The sequence below is a fragment of the Schistocerca cancellata genome, chromosome 10 (assembly GCF_023864275.1).
Source record: "Schistocerca cancellata isolate TAMUIC-IGC-003103 chromosome 10, iqSchCanc2.1, whole genome shotgun sequence".
NCBI lineage: Eukaryota > Metazoa > Arthropoda > Insecta > Orthoptera > Acrididae > Schistocerca > Schistocerca cancellata.
Window position 1 is genome coordinate 61,570,999 of NC_064635.1, and position 17,596 is coordinate 61,588,594.

Sequence of the window (17,596 nt, forward strand, 5' to 3'; positions counted from 1 at the left end):
TGCATTGGAGAAGTTACTTAGGATACGTGATTAGTGAATATTGGGTAAGAACAAATCTGAGCCGGGTATAGGGAGAGCAAGATTTTCCAGACAAAGAACTATAATCATTCTTGGGTCTTTCGAACTTTGGGAGGAAGTTCTCAAAGGGGTTCTCTGACACGTGCGACCATTCACATAACTAGTGAAAAGGGGCATGAAATATGTGTGGTCAGAGGAGTATCAGGGTACATCTGAAGAGCTTAAAAGATGTTTTGACACTGAATACAGTGTTGGTGTTCCTGGATTTCCAGAGGGAGTGTACAGACATCGGAGAAGATTGACATGTATGTGTAAGGACTGTTTTAACAAGACTCCAGTGGAGAATCATTTCATAGTAACGATGATCAGGCATTTCTCCCAGTGTGTCAAATGATACCAATGCCAAACCAGAAAGTCACACAGGCAATGGTCAGTAGGTGGATACTGAATTTTTGAATACTGGAAACAATGATTACGGATTAGGGGAAGAACTTCGTGTCAGACTTAATGAATGATGTCATTTGTTACATGTGAAGAAATTAAGAAATAGTCCATTTCACCTTCAGTTGAATGGAAGGAAGAATTAGGTTCACTGGACAATTGGGAGAATGCCGAGTTGCTATGTGAACTCTGATAACAATGATTGGGACAAGTATCTTTCATTTGTAGTGTGTGCATACAATTCAGAGATCCACACCAGTACAGGGTTGTCACTGTATGAGGTAATGCATGGAAAAAATGCCATCACCATTTGATACATTGTTACAGGGACAGCAGTTTAATAGTTTAATGTGCGATGCACAATGCAGCCATAATTACAGTAAGTGTTGAAAATGGTTTACGTGTGCCTCAATGTAAGCGTGTATGCACCATAGCGTGTTCTGTCTCACACATTCACATCGGCCAGGCTGCATCCGAACAGTGTCAAAGGTAGCACGAATATGCTGCTCCAGTGTCTCCACATCTGGAACACATACACGATACTCCTGACATGGCCCCATAACCAGAAATCTAACGGATTACGATAACACTTAAAATCATCAATGGCACTTCTTCCAGCAGGGGAGGCCAAGTTACCTGCACGAAACAAGTTCCGGTCTGTTAGGTGACACGGAAGGAAGAATGGTCCCAAAATACGGTTGCCAATTATCCCAGCCAATTGCGGCTGCACCAATGCTTATGACTCCCTGTCACCATATCGTGGGGGCTCTGCATACTGTGCCACAAATGACATAATGAAAGCTGAAGATACCACTCTGGGTAAAGGTGGCCTCATCTGTGAGTAGGATGGAGAACACATATTCCAGAATTGTGATTGCCTGGTGAAGAAACCAGTGACAAAACTGCTACCAATGTTGAAAGTCTGTCACTAGTAAGCCCTGCACATGCTTTAAATGATAATGGTAGTAACAGTTGTCATGGAAAATGTTCCATACGGTCATCTGGCTTCCCCTGTGCTCGCAGTTCAACTGCCTGATACTGACACAGCAGTCACTTTCCACAGTGTTAATCACATTTCCCTCCAAGTCTGGTGTCCAAACATTTCTGGTATGTTCTTCACGGTTTCCTGCTTCCTGATATAATCCTGTCTCAGACAAATGATGAAACACTGTTGCAAACATTAAATGCCATGGTTATTGTTGGCAGAAATAGGTCTGCTGATACAACCTTGCTGCCTGCCACCCATTGCCATTTGCCTTTCCACAAGTAAAAACCCTGTCAGCAAGCTCTCATTTCGAATATAGAACCATTGTGCACAATGCTGTATCACATCCACTACAAGGTGAGTCAGCAAGAGAAGTGTATCGGACACAACATTACCAACTGCAATGGCAGGAGAGGGTGCTAGGGCATGAGAAAGAGTACCACTCTCTGGGAGGAAACCCTGCATACTGTAATTGTGGTTACATGGTGCAGCACATATTAGCTTGTATGATTGAATAAATTGTCTCTAGCATGGAAACCATGCACTTTCAGACATACGTTTATTACATCTCTTTGGTCCGTATCCTCTCATCGATCACTCTGTAGGGTTTGCACATGGTGGAAACAATTATTATGTATAGCAATATTTTAATGAACTAATATAAAATATATGTTACAGTTGCTCAAAGGAAGAGTAATGATTTTACTTTCATAAATATCACATTCATGAAACAAAAAGAAATTTAGTGCAGTATTAGTGCAAAAAAGCATGAATAAATTTTAATACTTTGTAAATATAAAACTGATAAAATTTGCTCATAGAGAGAATGTAATGTATTTTGAAAATACAGCTTTGAAAACAAGGGAGATATGATTTTCCAACCTGCTTATGGGGCCATGTTGATGCCAGTGGTACTAGGCAGGGTACAGCAACAGCTGATGCAAGAAAGCGTGACAATGCATACAAAAGTAAGCGGGAAATAATATTTTAACTGTAGCAGGTGTTTCACATAACAGCTGTCCAACATAAAACTCATCATTCTGTTTTCATAAATCACAGTCAGAAACAAACAGTTTAAGCTGGGGCCATATTGACCCCTGTGGTACTCATTGTCAGTGCAAAAACCATGAATAAATTTTTAAATTTGTAAATATAAAAATGAATGGAATATCTTTGGATGCAACTGACTCATGTGAGGATTTCTTATATTTCGAAAATAAAAGTTTTGAAGACAAGGGATATATATATTTCCAATGTGTTTATGGGGTCACATTGACCCCAGTGGTACTAGGAGTGCTGGACACATCAAACATGGTCTACATTTGACAAAAAAATCGAACATGGTCTACGTTTGACACACACACACACACACACACACACACACACACACACACACACACACACACACACACACACACACACACATCAAACAAAACTGCACTTTGCCTAGTATTTGACAAAACTAGTGATGTTTGGCAGATCGTTTGATAGTTTACAGAGGCTTTGTGCTTTCCCAAGAAGCAGCTAACACATCTGAGGCAGACTGTCATACTGGGCCAGACTACTCGAGTGCTGTACTCACTGCTTCGAGAGGTGCCTTGCGAGTGCGGTGGCATTGGCGAGGTCCTGGAGCACGCCTTTGACCTGCTGCTTGTCACTGGCGCTCGCCTCATTGGTGAGGTAGTGGTGGTACTCCGGCGTAAACAGCGGCACTTTCAGCCGCTCCGACACCTGCTTCTCATGCTCCAACACCTTCTGCGCCAACCTGGCACCCTTCTGCAGCCCTTTGTGCACCTCCTCCTCCAGCTCGGCATCACTCACGTCCAAGTCGTCTGCAACACGACACGTCAGAGCCTACCACATATGGCCCTGCTGTTTCCTTTTGCAAAGTTCACAGACAAATATGTAGGCTTTTGTAATCAGTGTCAAACTCACTAAAAACCTTCTCAGATTACCTTAAAAATTAATTAAAAAGCTAAAATACTAAAATCACCGATGTTCGACCTTGCTGCAGCAACTTTCCTTGAGGCACAGACTTGTTAGCTGGGGTGTGAGGGCCACAGTGTACTGGGTTTCTAAAGGGATCATAAGACTACGTGGAACCTGTGACCTGGTGCAAATACACTGCCTGACAAAAGAGTGAATCATCCAGAAGACACTGTCGGTTGTCAATGTAACTTTGTACACGTAGTTTCTGTTGCCTGTGACAATTAAAAAGGCCACAAGAGAGCATTAGTGTAGTTCATGTTTAGTACTGCCAGGCCTAGTAGAGTATGTAAGGAGCATGAACAGCAGTGGATGTTGAGTGATCACTGTGAAGGAAAAGGAGACGCCATATACCCAAATGAGACAGCACTGTCAGCACCTGACAGAGTTCAATGGGGGCCTCATTGTGGGTCTCCATTTGGTCAGCTGGGTGAATTGTGCAACATGCAGATTTGGAGGATGTCCTGATGAGTCGCTGGCCTGGTAATGGATGGCAGGAATATTTGTGTTCAATGCTCCGGTCGACCGTATCCGACCACTACGAGGAAGGATCGCTGTATTGTGCACCGAGCACATCTCAACTCCTGTGCCTGCCATCCAAGACAAAGTAATGACATCCCTGCAACATTCTGTGTCATCCAACACCACAGGTCAGAGTTAGCTGCAGATGAACTAAGGAATGACTACCAATGTGTAAACTCCACTACACAGATGACTATGTTTAGAGTATTGCTGTGACCAAGAAACATGAACTTCTAATGAATAGTGTTCCAAGGTATTCAGTGAAGAATTGTGTTTCTTCTTTACCTCAGACAATCAGTTTTGTCGAGTATCGTGGCAAACTGAGGAGAGGTCCCATTTTTCCAATGTTTTGGAGAGGAACAGCAATATTACTCTCTGAGTCATAATGTGGGAAGGCACGGGATGTGCCTTCAGGTCACAGATGGTAGTGACTGAGAGTATGTGACAGTACAATGGTACATGATGGACATCCTTCATCCTAATGGGTACCTCTCATGTGACAGTATCCTGTTGCCATTTTCAACAGGATAATGACTGTCCACTTGTGGCATGTGTCTCTGTGTGCTGCTAAGGTACTCTCATGGCCAGTAAGCACCCCAGATTTGACCTCGATAGAATATACATGGGAACACATCCTTCCCAGTGCCAATATTCAGAATATCAAGGTTTGATTATGTCAGTTGCAAGTCTGCTTGCTTCAAGAGAGGATATAACAACTTTATGTCACCATTCTCAACAGAATGAGTGCATGCATCCAGGGGGTGCAACATCATGTTAATAAGTAGAAGAGTGCCTAGATAACAGAACGCAGCATGTCATTCTCAATGGAGAGAAGTCTTCCGAAGTAAGAGTGATTTCAGGTGTGCCGCAGGGGAGTGTCGTAGGACCGTTGCTATTCACAATATACATAAATGACCTTGTGGATGACATCTGAAGTTCACTGAGGCTTTTTGTGGATGAAGCTGTGGTATATCGAGAGGTTGTAACAATGGAAAATTGTACTGAAATTCAGGAGGATCTGTAGCGAATTGACGCATGGTCAGGGAATGGCAATTGAATCTCAATGTAGACAAGTGTAATGTGCTGCAAATACACAGAAAGAAATATCCCTTATCATTTAGCTACAATATAGCAGGTCAGCAACTGGAAGCAGTTAATTCCATAAATCATCTGGGAGTACGCATTAGGAGTGATTTAAAATGGAATGATCATATCAAGTTGATCGTCGGTAAAGCAGATGCCAGACTGAGATTCATTGGAAGAACCCTAAGGAAATGCAATCAGAAAACAAAGGAAGCAGGTTACAGTACGCTTGTTCGCCCACTGCCTGAATAATGCTCAGCAGTGTGGGATCCGTACCAGATAGTGTTGATAGAAGAGATAGAGAAGAGCCAACGGAGAACAACGCGCTTCATTACAGGATTATTTAGTAATCGCGAAAGCGTTACGGAGATAATAGATAAACTCCAGTGGAAGACTCTGCAGGAGAGACGCTGCATGGTTCACTTCGCTTTTGTCATGTAGTGTATTTCAGTTGGCACAGTAAGTATAGTGAAGAAACAGATGCAGTGACAATGGGATCCCTGGTCACAATTCCAGTAGTGGTGGACATCTTGATGTAAGCACTTGAATGAAATGCCTCAAGCTCCACGTTGTCCTCTCCACTATGCTGGCTGTGAAATGTGGATGATAATTTCATCATTTGGCCACATGGGAAAGCAGAGCTGCATTAAACTCCATCAGAATATTAACAGCTTACAATAGAACAGGATTATAATGGTTCAATTCCGCTCCTAGATGTAGACGGCTATAGAAACCCCAATGGAAAACTCAGACATAAAGTCTACCGAAAACTTATCCACACCAATCAACACCTGTAAGCCAAATCCCACCATCAGCTGATTCAGAAGCCTTCTGACCACATCAGTGACAAAAACAGTATCGAAAAAGAATTGAAAAAGTTGTACAATACAACTGAGCCAAAGGATAAAACTGCAAAATATTAACAAGATCTACAAAATTCAGCAGGAAAACAGAGACAGAAAATTAAACGAAGGAGCAGCACCTGGTGATGCACATACCTTCCAACAATGGCATCATTGCTCTATCTTGTTTGAACCTACAAATACCATTGGGTGTCAATAGCTACAATATAATATATAAAAGTGTGAATTTGTGTGCAAGTAATGAAAATTTGACTTTCAGCATTCGTTTGTTGCAGACTGGGTAATTTTGATAATTTGTGAGTGGTAAGTGTAATTATACGGAACTTATGCTATGACTCCTAATTACATATGTTTTTTAGTTTTGTATTTTTTACATAAAATTGATAAAAAATCAAATCAGGCACATTGTTGACTAATAATTTGAATGTTATTACTCTCTGATTTGCTTATAATAAATATCTGAGCAATAAATTCTGAATAAATCATCCAGTTTTTCCAAAGTCATAATCATTTACTTGTCTATACATGTACATCACATACACAGATTTCTGTCCCATTTAGATATTTTCTTCATGATGCGTCTTCTTTTTTTGTCTTAGGGCATGGACAGAAATGAAAGAAGTGAAGGCTCCAAATGGCCACATGTTTAGAAGCAATAGCATTTTTGGCACAGGTCAGGCGAGGCCCAGGGCAGTGGCTGATTTAGTGGAAGGAATGCAGAACGATAGTGTGAAGGTTGTGGGTTGCGTTCCTAAGTGGAAGCTATTTTCATTTTCAACTAGCTGTTACCTGTGGCTGTGCCCATGTATGAGTTGTTCTGTTATGGTGAGTGACCGTGAGTTAATTAAGCTAGTGTACGTGCAGTAACATCAGCTGCCCCTGTGTATCTGCCTAATAATGTCCTCCCCACTATTCCCCCTACATACAGAGGGGCATGGGCAGGAGCATGCATCTATGAATTGTGCTATGAAAGTGATGTCCAAGTATGGATTAAACATACTCAATATTGTATAAGCATTGTATTCATTGCTTTGAATCATATCACATGGCACGTATCAGCCAATAAAAGCATTTACACATACATGACGAAGTTCAAAAGTCAGAGAGTCTATATTTTCCTCAATTAGCGCAATTTACTTCAAATTAATAAGTAGCTCGTACTACACATTACTTGACCAATTTTCATGGGGTTTTGCAGGTAACTTCAGTATAGCTTTGGGCACTGTACAAGCTTCACTTCATCAGTCGGATCACAGAATAAAAGATATGCAAACACATCATAAAAATGTATGTATGCAGATATGTACTACACCCTAAAGTATTTTTTGTTTTTGCTGAGGTTTACAAGCTACCTCTTTAAGAAATTCTACCAAAATTGATTCAGTGGGTTACTAACAATAACTTTCAATTTCATGCACGATGTGGAAGTTTTTCACGCATCTCAGTGCTTATGACGTGATGTATCCTGAACTGTGTGTCATACAATGATATAACTTTGCAGGAACATTCAATGATGTAAGTGATTACTGTCTGCAAAATGTGCCATGAATACAAGTAGTAATAAAGAAGTAATAAATTAAAATGACATGCTTCATGCGTAAGTTACATTGCATGAAGAGCGAAAATGCAGTAAACTATAAACTTTTGTCCTTTCATCATTTTGTGGCGAGTGTCAGTGAAAAAAAGTCTTGTAAAGGTTTCAAATTATGTGTAAAGTTCGTTGCTGATCACCAAGTGTTCTTCTGAAATACTGGTACTGGATGGATAAAATCTGGATATTCGCATAGTCTTAGCTAGACGTTCACAGATCTGTTGTTTTGCCAGTGCGTAACGATTTGCGGGGGCTGCCGACAGCACTAAGTCCTGTACCCACTCAGCATGGTCCTCTAGGGCATTAATAAGCGCAATAAATTTAGCACTGTCTGAATCAATGTTTAGGGCGGTGAATATAGTCTCTGTCAAAATAAACCACGTATGCAGATTGTCCATCGTGAACCTTGGTAATTTGGGAATTTTCTCACTCTTGTGTTGTGGATGTAACAGATTTAATAGCACAGCAGATGGGAGTGGCGGAGTGTTTACGAAGCTGTCACTCGCGGCGTTCGCGGCGGCTGGTTGAAACACGGGAAGCACGGGAGGCGCAGCCGGGGCTGCGGAAACAATCGGGGCGGGACGACTGTCCAACCAGTAATTGTTGCCACTGAAATTTGTACCCATCTGTTTTTGTAGTGAGAATGTGTCCACAACCGATTTATCAGCAATATATGGGGAGCTCCAAGTGATCTGTGGGCTTGAAAAGTCTGTGAGTTTCATAGTGTTGGGGCACTGTTGCACACTACATGTCACAGGAGGTTGTAAATACGACGCACTGAGAGTCACAAATTTAGGCACAGCACTCATGATTGGTTTGTTATAGACGAACGTAGAAGAAGATTTCATAGCAGGTGACATCACTGACGACGTTGAACGAGTCCACAATGGCATTGTTGATGACGGAGAAAACTCCACGGCATTATACTTATCTTCCAATTTTATCCCAGTTGTTGGTGGCGTTGTGCTAGGAAACTCCTTTTTCATCTGCCACACCACCCTTCTGATATGTAGGTAAATTATATGTGTACCAAGTTTGGTTGAAATCGATCCAGAGTAGGGTTGTCAGATTTCAGTGAGGGAAAATAGGAACACATTTATCGAGACTGACATTTTTCAAATAATGATATTTACTGCACCTTTTCTTCATAATACACTCAACACCATCAAGAGGAGTACTTTTCAGTTGAGCGTGCAATTCTCAACATTTTTTCATTAGACAATTCTGTCTTATAAAAATCACTGCCATTTTCATCATAATTGAAATAAGTGTACAATTCATTTTTTATTAGATAAACTGAACATCTGTTTTGCTCATCCCTCCCATTTAATGTTCATAATGGAGAAAACTCTCTCTGTGAATGCGTTTTAAGTAAATATATTCAAAACAAATGTAACTAAAACACGGCACAATTTTAATGCACCAACCATTTCTATGATGTAGTCCCATCTCTGTGATATTGCTTTCAAATGCTTATTCCCTTCTCTCCAAAACAACTAAGAAACCATAGCAATATTCTTCCAGTCGTGTTTGTTTTTCACTGGGGTCAGGTCCTCCAATTTTTCTAGCAACTGTTGCACCTTATAACCAAAAACCAGATCATTTATCCTATGTTCCAACTCCATTTTTATTTTCTCCATCACACAGTATACTCTACAAATTGACAGTTCATTTTTTTCTAAGTTGAGTACACCCTTCAACAATCTTTCTATTGTAGGCTTTAAGCTTAACCACCTTGTAGGCACATTCCCCAACAAAGTGTTGTATTCTATATCAACAAATTGAAAGAGATTTTTCAACTAAGATTCCCCTTTTAGCTGAATTTGAGAAATAGTTGACAGTCTTAATTATTAACATTTTATTATCTATTGACACATAGCATTCATAACAGACTTACAGCAATTATGAACTATATGTGCACAGCAATTTGAGTTTGCTATAACACGATTTTCCTCTTGTAAGTGAACATAAACAGAGTTTTTTTCCCTGTAGTTTGTGTTGTCTGCAGTAAAACTTGAAATATGAGACAAACTCAACTCATGTTTTGGAATCCTTTTCAAGATCTTCTCAAATGCAGATTCACTAGAGTCCTCATAGAGATCTAGATTTTTATTTATTTATTGTATACTCCATGAATCTGTAGTGTGATAAATCACAAGGATGTGGAACGAGTCATGATTACATAACACAGAAATAATACATGTATATAAAATGACAAAAATGCGCCATAAAATGATGAGTAAGCTTGGCGGTTAAAATCAAATCAAAGGTATAGCTTGAGTAACATGAAACAATTACTGAAAAAGAAAATATAGCACATTCTCCAACTTAAACAGTTAAGATGAGTTATAGAAAAACACATTAAAAAAGTTTTAACAATATAAATACCAATGGAATACAATTTACAAAAAAATCTCATTGCTTTATCTGCAGGTACTCATCAAGAGAGTAGAAGGAATTTAACATTAAGTATCCTCTTAATTTATGTTTAAAAGTAGGTAAGACATTAATATGAACTTTAATATCTGAAAGAAGAAAGTTTGTGGCAGAATAATGAACACCTTTTGGCACAAGACTTAAATGTTTCAGATCCCTATGTAAATCGTTTTTAGACCTAGTACTATGATCATAACATTCAGTATTAGTTTTAAAAAGAGACTGGTTACTAGAAACAAAAATGATCAAGGAAAATATGTATCAAGAGGTGACTGTTAATATTAATAACTTACAGGATTTCTGCAAGAATATCTGGGATGAACACTGCTCATGATTCTCACAGCTCTCTTCTGTGCAGTAAATATATTTTTGGCTAAAGGAATAGAATGATAATAACCAAAGCAGGCAGCTTTGATAGTGTCCACGTCACCAACGAGGTTGATTATACACAGAGCTTTCTATGTAGGTCTAGGATATGCACAGACCAGTTCAACTTGCCAAAAATTAGAATGCCCAAGAACTTAGATGATTCACAGTGTAGTATATTTAGTTTAGCACAGTTTAAGTGGCATAATTAATTTTCTTGCTAAGGTGTAAGATATTGCATAAACTGAGTTTTTTTCAATATTTAGAGTTAGACCACTGCACTTACACCAGTGTAGGATGTCAACAAGTAGAGCATTATATTTATTTTCTAGGTCATTGTTAGTTCAACTTTTAAGCAGAACAGTGGTATCATCAGCAAAAAGAGCAAATTTACACTCAGTGTCTGTACAAAGTGGGAGATCATTGATGGAGATAAGAGAAAACAAAGGCCTCAAAATAGATATCCTTGAGGCACTCCACACTTTAATGTGTTCCAATCAGATGAGATGGGACTATAATTGGCACCATTAATTATCACCTTCTGTTTTCCGTTTGCAGGTATGATTCAATCCACCTACCAATGCTACTTCTCAAGCCATAAGAATTAGCCTTCTGCAAGAGAATGTTGTGGTCTACACAGTCAAAGGCTGCAATATATGTTCATAAAGAGTTATATGAGGTATTCTGTGTATTAACTGTGATTACTGGTACCACGAAAAATGCGTCAAAGTTAACCTGAAATACTTTAACAGGAAGATGAGTGGACATGCATCGTACTTGCAACGGAATCCAAAGTAACAACACTCTAAAAATGCAGGATCACATAATTATGTCATTGAAACAAGAAATAATGGTCCTCAGCCTCAAGCATGAAAGCCTACTGGTGAAGTATCAAGAACTATTAGTGAAGTGTAATGAACTTCAACTGGCAGTAACCAATAAACACACGAACAATAAACTCGCTATCTGCACCCCGAACATAAATATCGGTAACAAAAACTGGAGTTTGACGGGACGGCTTACTACGAGAAATAGTCAAGCTGTAAATCATGCTCAGAATGTGATGCTGAATCCAAACAGAATTTGTGTGTTGTCTAGCGCCACGTGTGATCATAGCCCTGTACAATTTGCATGTAAACAAATTGCACGGTAAGCAAAGCTAATATGATGGTAGGCCTACGTGAAATGGATCCAGAAAGTGATTATAGAATTGTAACTTCTGATAACCACCTGGTGCAAGATGCTAGCAAGGTCAATTTACAGTCTAACGTTGCACAAGATCTTACCCAAAAATTCACCCAAAGTGAACAATCTGCCACACAGTGTATGAGTAATTCGCTAGTGAACATAATTCCTCAAGCACCAATATATGTGCAGGACAAAACTGAAAGAAATTCCAGAACGTTACATAGCAAGGAAATCTTGGATAAAATGAAAGTACTAATATTAAGTGACAGTCATGGAAGAGGCAGTACTCAAATACTGCAAGACAAACTAGGGTCCTCATACCAGGTAAAAAGCATAGTAAAACCTGGCACTTAACTAAAAGAGGTGGTAAAAAACGCAGAAAATTTGACAAGAAGCTCCAGTACACGTAATACTTTGATTGTAAGGGGGGGGAGGATGGGGGAGGCGGTTCTAATGACACAGACAAACCTCGTGATCTAATGATGAAATATGTGGTAGAACCATTGGAACCAATACTCGCTCTAAGTCACAAAATGAATATCATTATACATCCTATACCCAGGAGATATGAAGTTCATAATTTAAATAGTAAAATTAATACTGAAAACCTCCACCTGATACAAGCACTGAATTTAGCAAAACATGGATACAAAAAAAGAATTGCTGTGAACTTTGAAATAGAAAGACTAGCCATAAACCACTTCACAACACATGGTTTCCATCTAAACAAATGTGGCAAGGAGATTATCTGATTATCTGCAATAGGCTGGTCTTCCTGACAACTACAGGAGACAATAAGAAACCAAAAGTCAGAAACCATAAACAGTTGCTTATAACCAATTGGATCAAGACAAACAAGATGGAAAATAAAAAGAGTAATAGTGGCCATACTGTGCAAACTACACTAGACAAATGCATACATATGCAATGTGATCATTCATGGAGAGTTTGCTGTCAATCTTGAAGCCCAGTAGTCTGACAGTCTTCATGTTTTCTCGTTCTTCAATGTTGATTAGACTGCATTTCAAATGTCGGGTTTTTTCTTCATTGATCTTCAGTTTGTTTATGATGAACCATTTTTTTTATTTCTTCAAACATCAAATTTGATGCACCAAGAGCTTCTACAGCTGTATGTCCTTAGGCAATAAGGGTAGCGTCATCTGCAAACTGCAACATTTAACTATTACAGCTCATATCATTGACATATATGAGGAATAGGAGAGGTCCTAAGACTGATCCTTGGGGCACTCCATGTTCCAGTTTTTATTCAAGAGAAGTTGCTCCGTGCACTGATACTACCTGCTTTCGGTTTTCCAAATAAGATTGGAGTGTTGATAGAATGACACCTCCAACACCATAGCATCCTAACTTGGCTATTAGTGTTGTGTGTGAGATGCAGTTAAAGGCTTTGCTGAGGTCACAGAGTGTCAGTGCCACACTCTCTCTCTCTTCAAAATTCTGGGGAATCGTTTTTAATAAGTCCAGTGTGGCTGTCACTGTTGATCTCCCTTTGTGGAAGCCATGTTGTGTGTTTTGGAATAAGTTGTTTTTCTCAAAGTAACTCAGTACCTGGCAGTGCATCACAGACTCAGTAACTTTGGCTAGTACTGGTACCACTGAGATTGGTCTGAAGCTGGACACCTCGCATGGATCCCTCTTCTTATATATTGGTACTGTGTGTGCCAGTTTAAGGGAGTCTGGGAAGACACCAGAAGATAGACATTTGTTTATTGCTATGGATAGTGGCTGAGCTAATTCTGCAATAATTTTCATTAGCAGTGTGCAGAACATGTCATAGACGTCTACACTTTCTGAGTGTTTGTAGGAGTTCACAATTTTTATCATGTCTTCAGGGTGTACTTCCTTCTAGTTTTGAATACTGCAACTGTCTGCATTTCTTATGTTTGCAGTTGGATATAGGTCAGAGTGTGGAATTTCACTCACTGTCTTTTCCACTATTCTGACAAAATATTCATTGAAGTCATCAGGGCTACATGAATTTAAGCAGGAGGTAGTCTTTTTTCTGTTCTCATTTACAAGATTCCAGGCAGCTTTACAAGGATTTTGGGCCTCTAATGTATGTATCATATTTCTTTTTTGCTTCCTCTACTGCCTTCCTATAAGCTCTTTTGGCTTTTAGGTAGTTATGATGACGTAATTCTTTAGCTGGAATGTCTAAGGCTGATTTCATTCGGTCCTTGCACATTGTTACAATACACTTCAATTTATTGAGCTCGGGTGTGTACCATTGTTTAACATTGATAACTTCCTGCCTGCCTTGTGATTTATCCACAGGATTCTTCACTGGTCTTACCAGAAACATGTCATCAAATCTTGCTTTTAAGATTTGGAACAGACATAAGAAAGAATCACTGCCTACTAACTCTGCAATTTTCTGCTGCCAGTTTACACAAGACAGAACTGTTTTGAGATCATTTAGTCTCTCTTCTTTAACAAATCGTCTTTTGAATATGTAGTTTGAATGCCATGTGCTTATCTGCAGTTTGCTCTTCATACTGGTTTCCATTACCAGTGATCTGCTATCATAGGTTTGTGGCAGAACTGCCAGAAAATATTAATATCTTTGCTTTTTTGTACTTCGTTTATACTTACTTTGGTTGTAGACTAGTTGGTGTGAGACATTCGTCATGACTGTTACCGTGATTGTTGAAATCTATTTCTTTGTGTTTTGATTTATCGTGTGCCAATAAAATATTACGTAGTGAAAGTAAATGGTGTTTTCTGTGTTATAACATTCGCCATACTGGTGACCTCCGACGCGCAACATACGTCCGATTCGACAATGTGGCCGTTTACTTCATCTCCACATCGCTCTCCTTCCGCTCTTTCGGACTACAGCATGATACTAATGGTGCCTCCACACTGCCTTAGCGAGCGAGGTGGCGCAGTGGTTAGCACACTGGACTCGCATTCGGGAGGACGACGGTTCAATCCCGTCTCCGGCCATCCTGATTTAGGTCTTCCGTGATTTCCCTAAATCGCTTCAGACAAATGCCGGGATGGTTCCTGTGGTGTCACCGCCAGACACCACACTTGCTAGGTGGTAGCTTTTAAATCGGCCGCGGTCCGCTAGTATACGACGGACCCGCGTGTCGCTACTGTCAGTGATGGCAGACCGAGCGCCGCCACACGGCAGGTCTAGTGAGACGTACTAGCACTCGCTCCAGTTGTACAGCCGACTTTGCTAGCGATGCTACATCGACAAATACGCTCTCATTTGCCGAGACGATAGTTAGCAAAGCCTTCAGCTACGTCATTTGCTACGACCTAGCAAGGTGCCATAGCATTTGATAATTAATATTGTGAAGCCTGTACAGTAACGAGAGATGTTCACCCATTGTGGATTAAAGTTAAGTATTCTACCAGTTACTCTTGTTTTGCTAGTCTTATTTCTCTGACCTGTTCCAGACCTCACGCCAGCCTGCGTGAGCTTAATCGCGTGCCTTTCGGCTTCCTCCAAACTCCGTGAATTGGCTCCTGCCAATTCACAACAGTTCCTGTGAAAGGGCACGGCCGATTTCCTTCCCCATCTTTCCCTAATCCGAGCTTGTACTCCGTCTCTAATGACCTCGTTGTCGACGGGACGTTAAACACTAATCTCCTCCTCTACACTGCCTTTCCACGGTTTCCTACGCACAACGCCACCAGCAACTGGGATAAAATTGGAAGATAAGTACAACGCCGTGGAGTTTTCTCCGTGATCAACAATGCCGTTGTGGACTCGTTCAACGTCGTCAGTGACGTCACCTGCTATGAAATCTTTTTCTACGTTCGTCTATAACAAACCAATCATGAGTGCTGTGCCTAAATTTGTGACTCACAGTGCGTCGTATTTACAACCTCCTGTGACATGTAGTGTGCAACAGTGCCCCAACACTATGAACCTCACAGACTTTTCGAGCCCACAGATCACTTGGAGCTCCCCATATATTGCTGATAAATCGGTTTTGGACACATTCTCACTACAAAAACAGATGGGTACAAATTTCAGTGACAACAATTACTGGTTGGACAGTCGTCCCGCCCCGATTGTTTCCGCAGCCCCGGCTGCGCCTCCCGCGCCTCCCGTGTTTAAACCAACCGCCGCGAACGCCGCGAGTGACAGCTTCGTAAACACTCCGCCACTCCCGTCTGCTGTGCTATCAAATCTGTTACATCCACAACACAAGAGTGAGAAAATTCCTAAATTACCAAGGTTCACGATGGACAATCCGCATACGTGGTTTATTTTGGCAGAGACTATATTCACCGCCCTAAACATTGATTCAGACAGTGCTAAATTTATTGCGCTTATTAATGCCCTAGAGGACCACGCTGAGTGGGTACAGGACTTAGTTCTTTCGGCGGCCCCCGCAAATCGTTACGCACTGGCAAAACAACAGATCTGCGAACGTCTAGCTAAGACTACCCAAGAGTCTGTTTTATACACTCCTGGAAATTGAAATAAGAACACCGTGAATTCATTGTCCCAGGAAGGGGAAACTTTATTGACACATTCCTGGGGTCAGATACATCACATGATCACACTGACAGAACCACAGGCACATAGACACAGGCAACAGAGCATGCACAATATCGGCACTAGTACAGTGTATATCCACCTTTCGCAGCAATGCAGGGTGCTATTCTCCCATGGAGACGATCGTACAGATGCTGGATGTAGTCCTGTGGAACGGCTTGCCATGCCATTTCCACCTGGCGCCTCAGTTGGACCAGCGTTCGTGCTGGACGTGCAGACCGCGTGAGACGACGCTTCATCCAGCCCCAAACATGCTCAATGGGGGACAGATCCGGAGATCTTGCTGGCCAGGGTAGTTGACTTACACCTTCTAGAGCACGTTGGGTGGCACGGGATACATGCGGACGTGCATTGTCCTGTTGGAACAGCAAGTTCCCTTGCCGGTCTAGGAATGGTAGAACGATGGGTTCGATGACGGTTTGGATGTACCGTGCACTATTCAGTGTCCCCTCGACGATCACCAGTGGTGTACGGCCAGTGTAGGAGATCGCTCCCCACACCATGATGCCGGGTGTTGGCCCTGTGTGCCTCGGTCGTATGCAGTCCTGATTGTGGCGCTCACCTGCACGGCGCCAAACACGCATACGACCATCATTGGCACCAAGGCAGAAGCGACTCTCATCGCTGAAGACGACACGTCTCCATTCGTCCCTCCATTCACGCCTGTCGCGACACCACTGGAGGCGGGCTGCACGATGTTGGGGCGTGAGCGGAAGACGGCCTAACGGTGTGCGGGACCGTAGCCCAGCTTCATGGAGACGGTTGCGAATGGTCCTCGCCGATACCCCAGGAGCAACAGTGTCCCTAATTTGCTGGGAAGTGGCGGTGCGGTCCCCTATGGCACTGCGTAGGATCCTACGGTCTCGGCGTGCATCCGTGCATCGGTGCGGTCCGGTCCCAGGTCGACGGGCACGTGCACCTTCCGCCGACCACTGGCGACAACATCGATGTACTGTGGATACCTCATGCCCCACGTGTTGAGCAATTCGGCGGTACGTCCACCCGGCCTCCCACATGCCCACTGTACGCCCTCGCTCAAAGTCCGTCAACTGCACATACGGTTCACGTCCACGCTGTCGCAGCATGCTACCAGTGTTAAAGACTGCGATGGAGCTCCGTATGCCACGGCAAACTGGCTGACACTGACGGCGGCGGTGCACAAATGCTGCACAGCTAGCGCCATTCGACGGCCAACACCACGGTTCCTGGTGTGTCCGCTGTGCCGTGCGTGTGATCATTGCTTGTACAGCCCTCTCGCAGTGTCCGGAGCAAGTATGGTGGGTCTGACACACCGGTGTCAATGTGTTCTTTTTTCCATTTCCAGGAGTGTACATACTGCGAGATGTACATCTCAAAAACTCGACTCCTTCACAACTGTGGCGACGTATCAGAGCAGTCTTCGATAGCAAAACTATGCCAGATGAAGCTTTACTTTCTTTCTGGGTTGCAAAGCTGCCGCAAGCTATCCAACTGCAGCTCCTATCACACGACCAGGAACCTCTACGAGCGAAATTATTGCTGGCTGACGCCGCATATAAGATGATCAACAGAAGAAAGTTATCCACGTGTGTCCCCCT

At 41.9% G+C, this 17,596-nt stretch overlaps 1 protein-coding gene across 2 annotated transcripts in view; it reads right to left on the reverse strand.

The window, feature by feature from the left end:
* The window catches only part of LOC126106677 (peroxidase-like), a 219,149-nt gene that overhangs the window by 124,615 nt on the left and 76,938 nt on the right, over window positions 1-17,596 (reverse strand). For both annotated transcript variants that reach the window (XM_049913045.1, XM_049913044.1), the window contains exon 3: window positions 3,027-3,276. In XM_049913045.1, coding sequence (XP_049769002.1) covers window positions 3,027-3,276 — 250 coding nt within the window. The remainder of the gene's footprint in view (window positions 1-3,026; window positions 3,277-17,596) is intronic.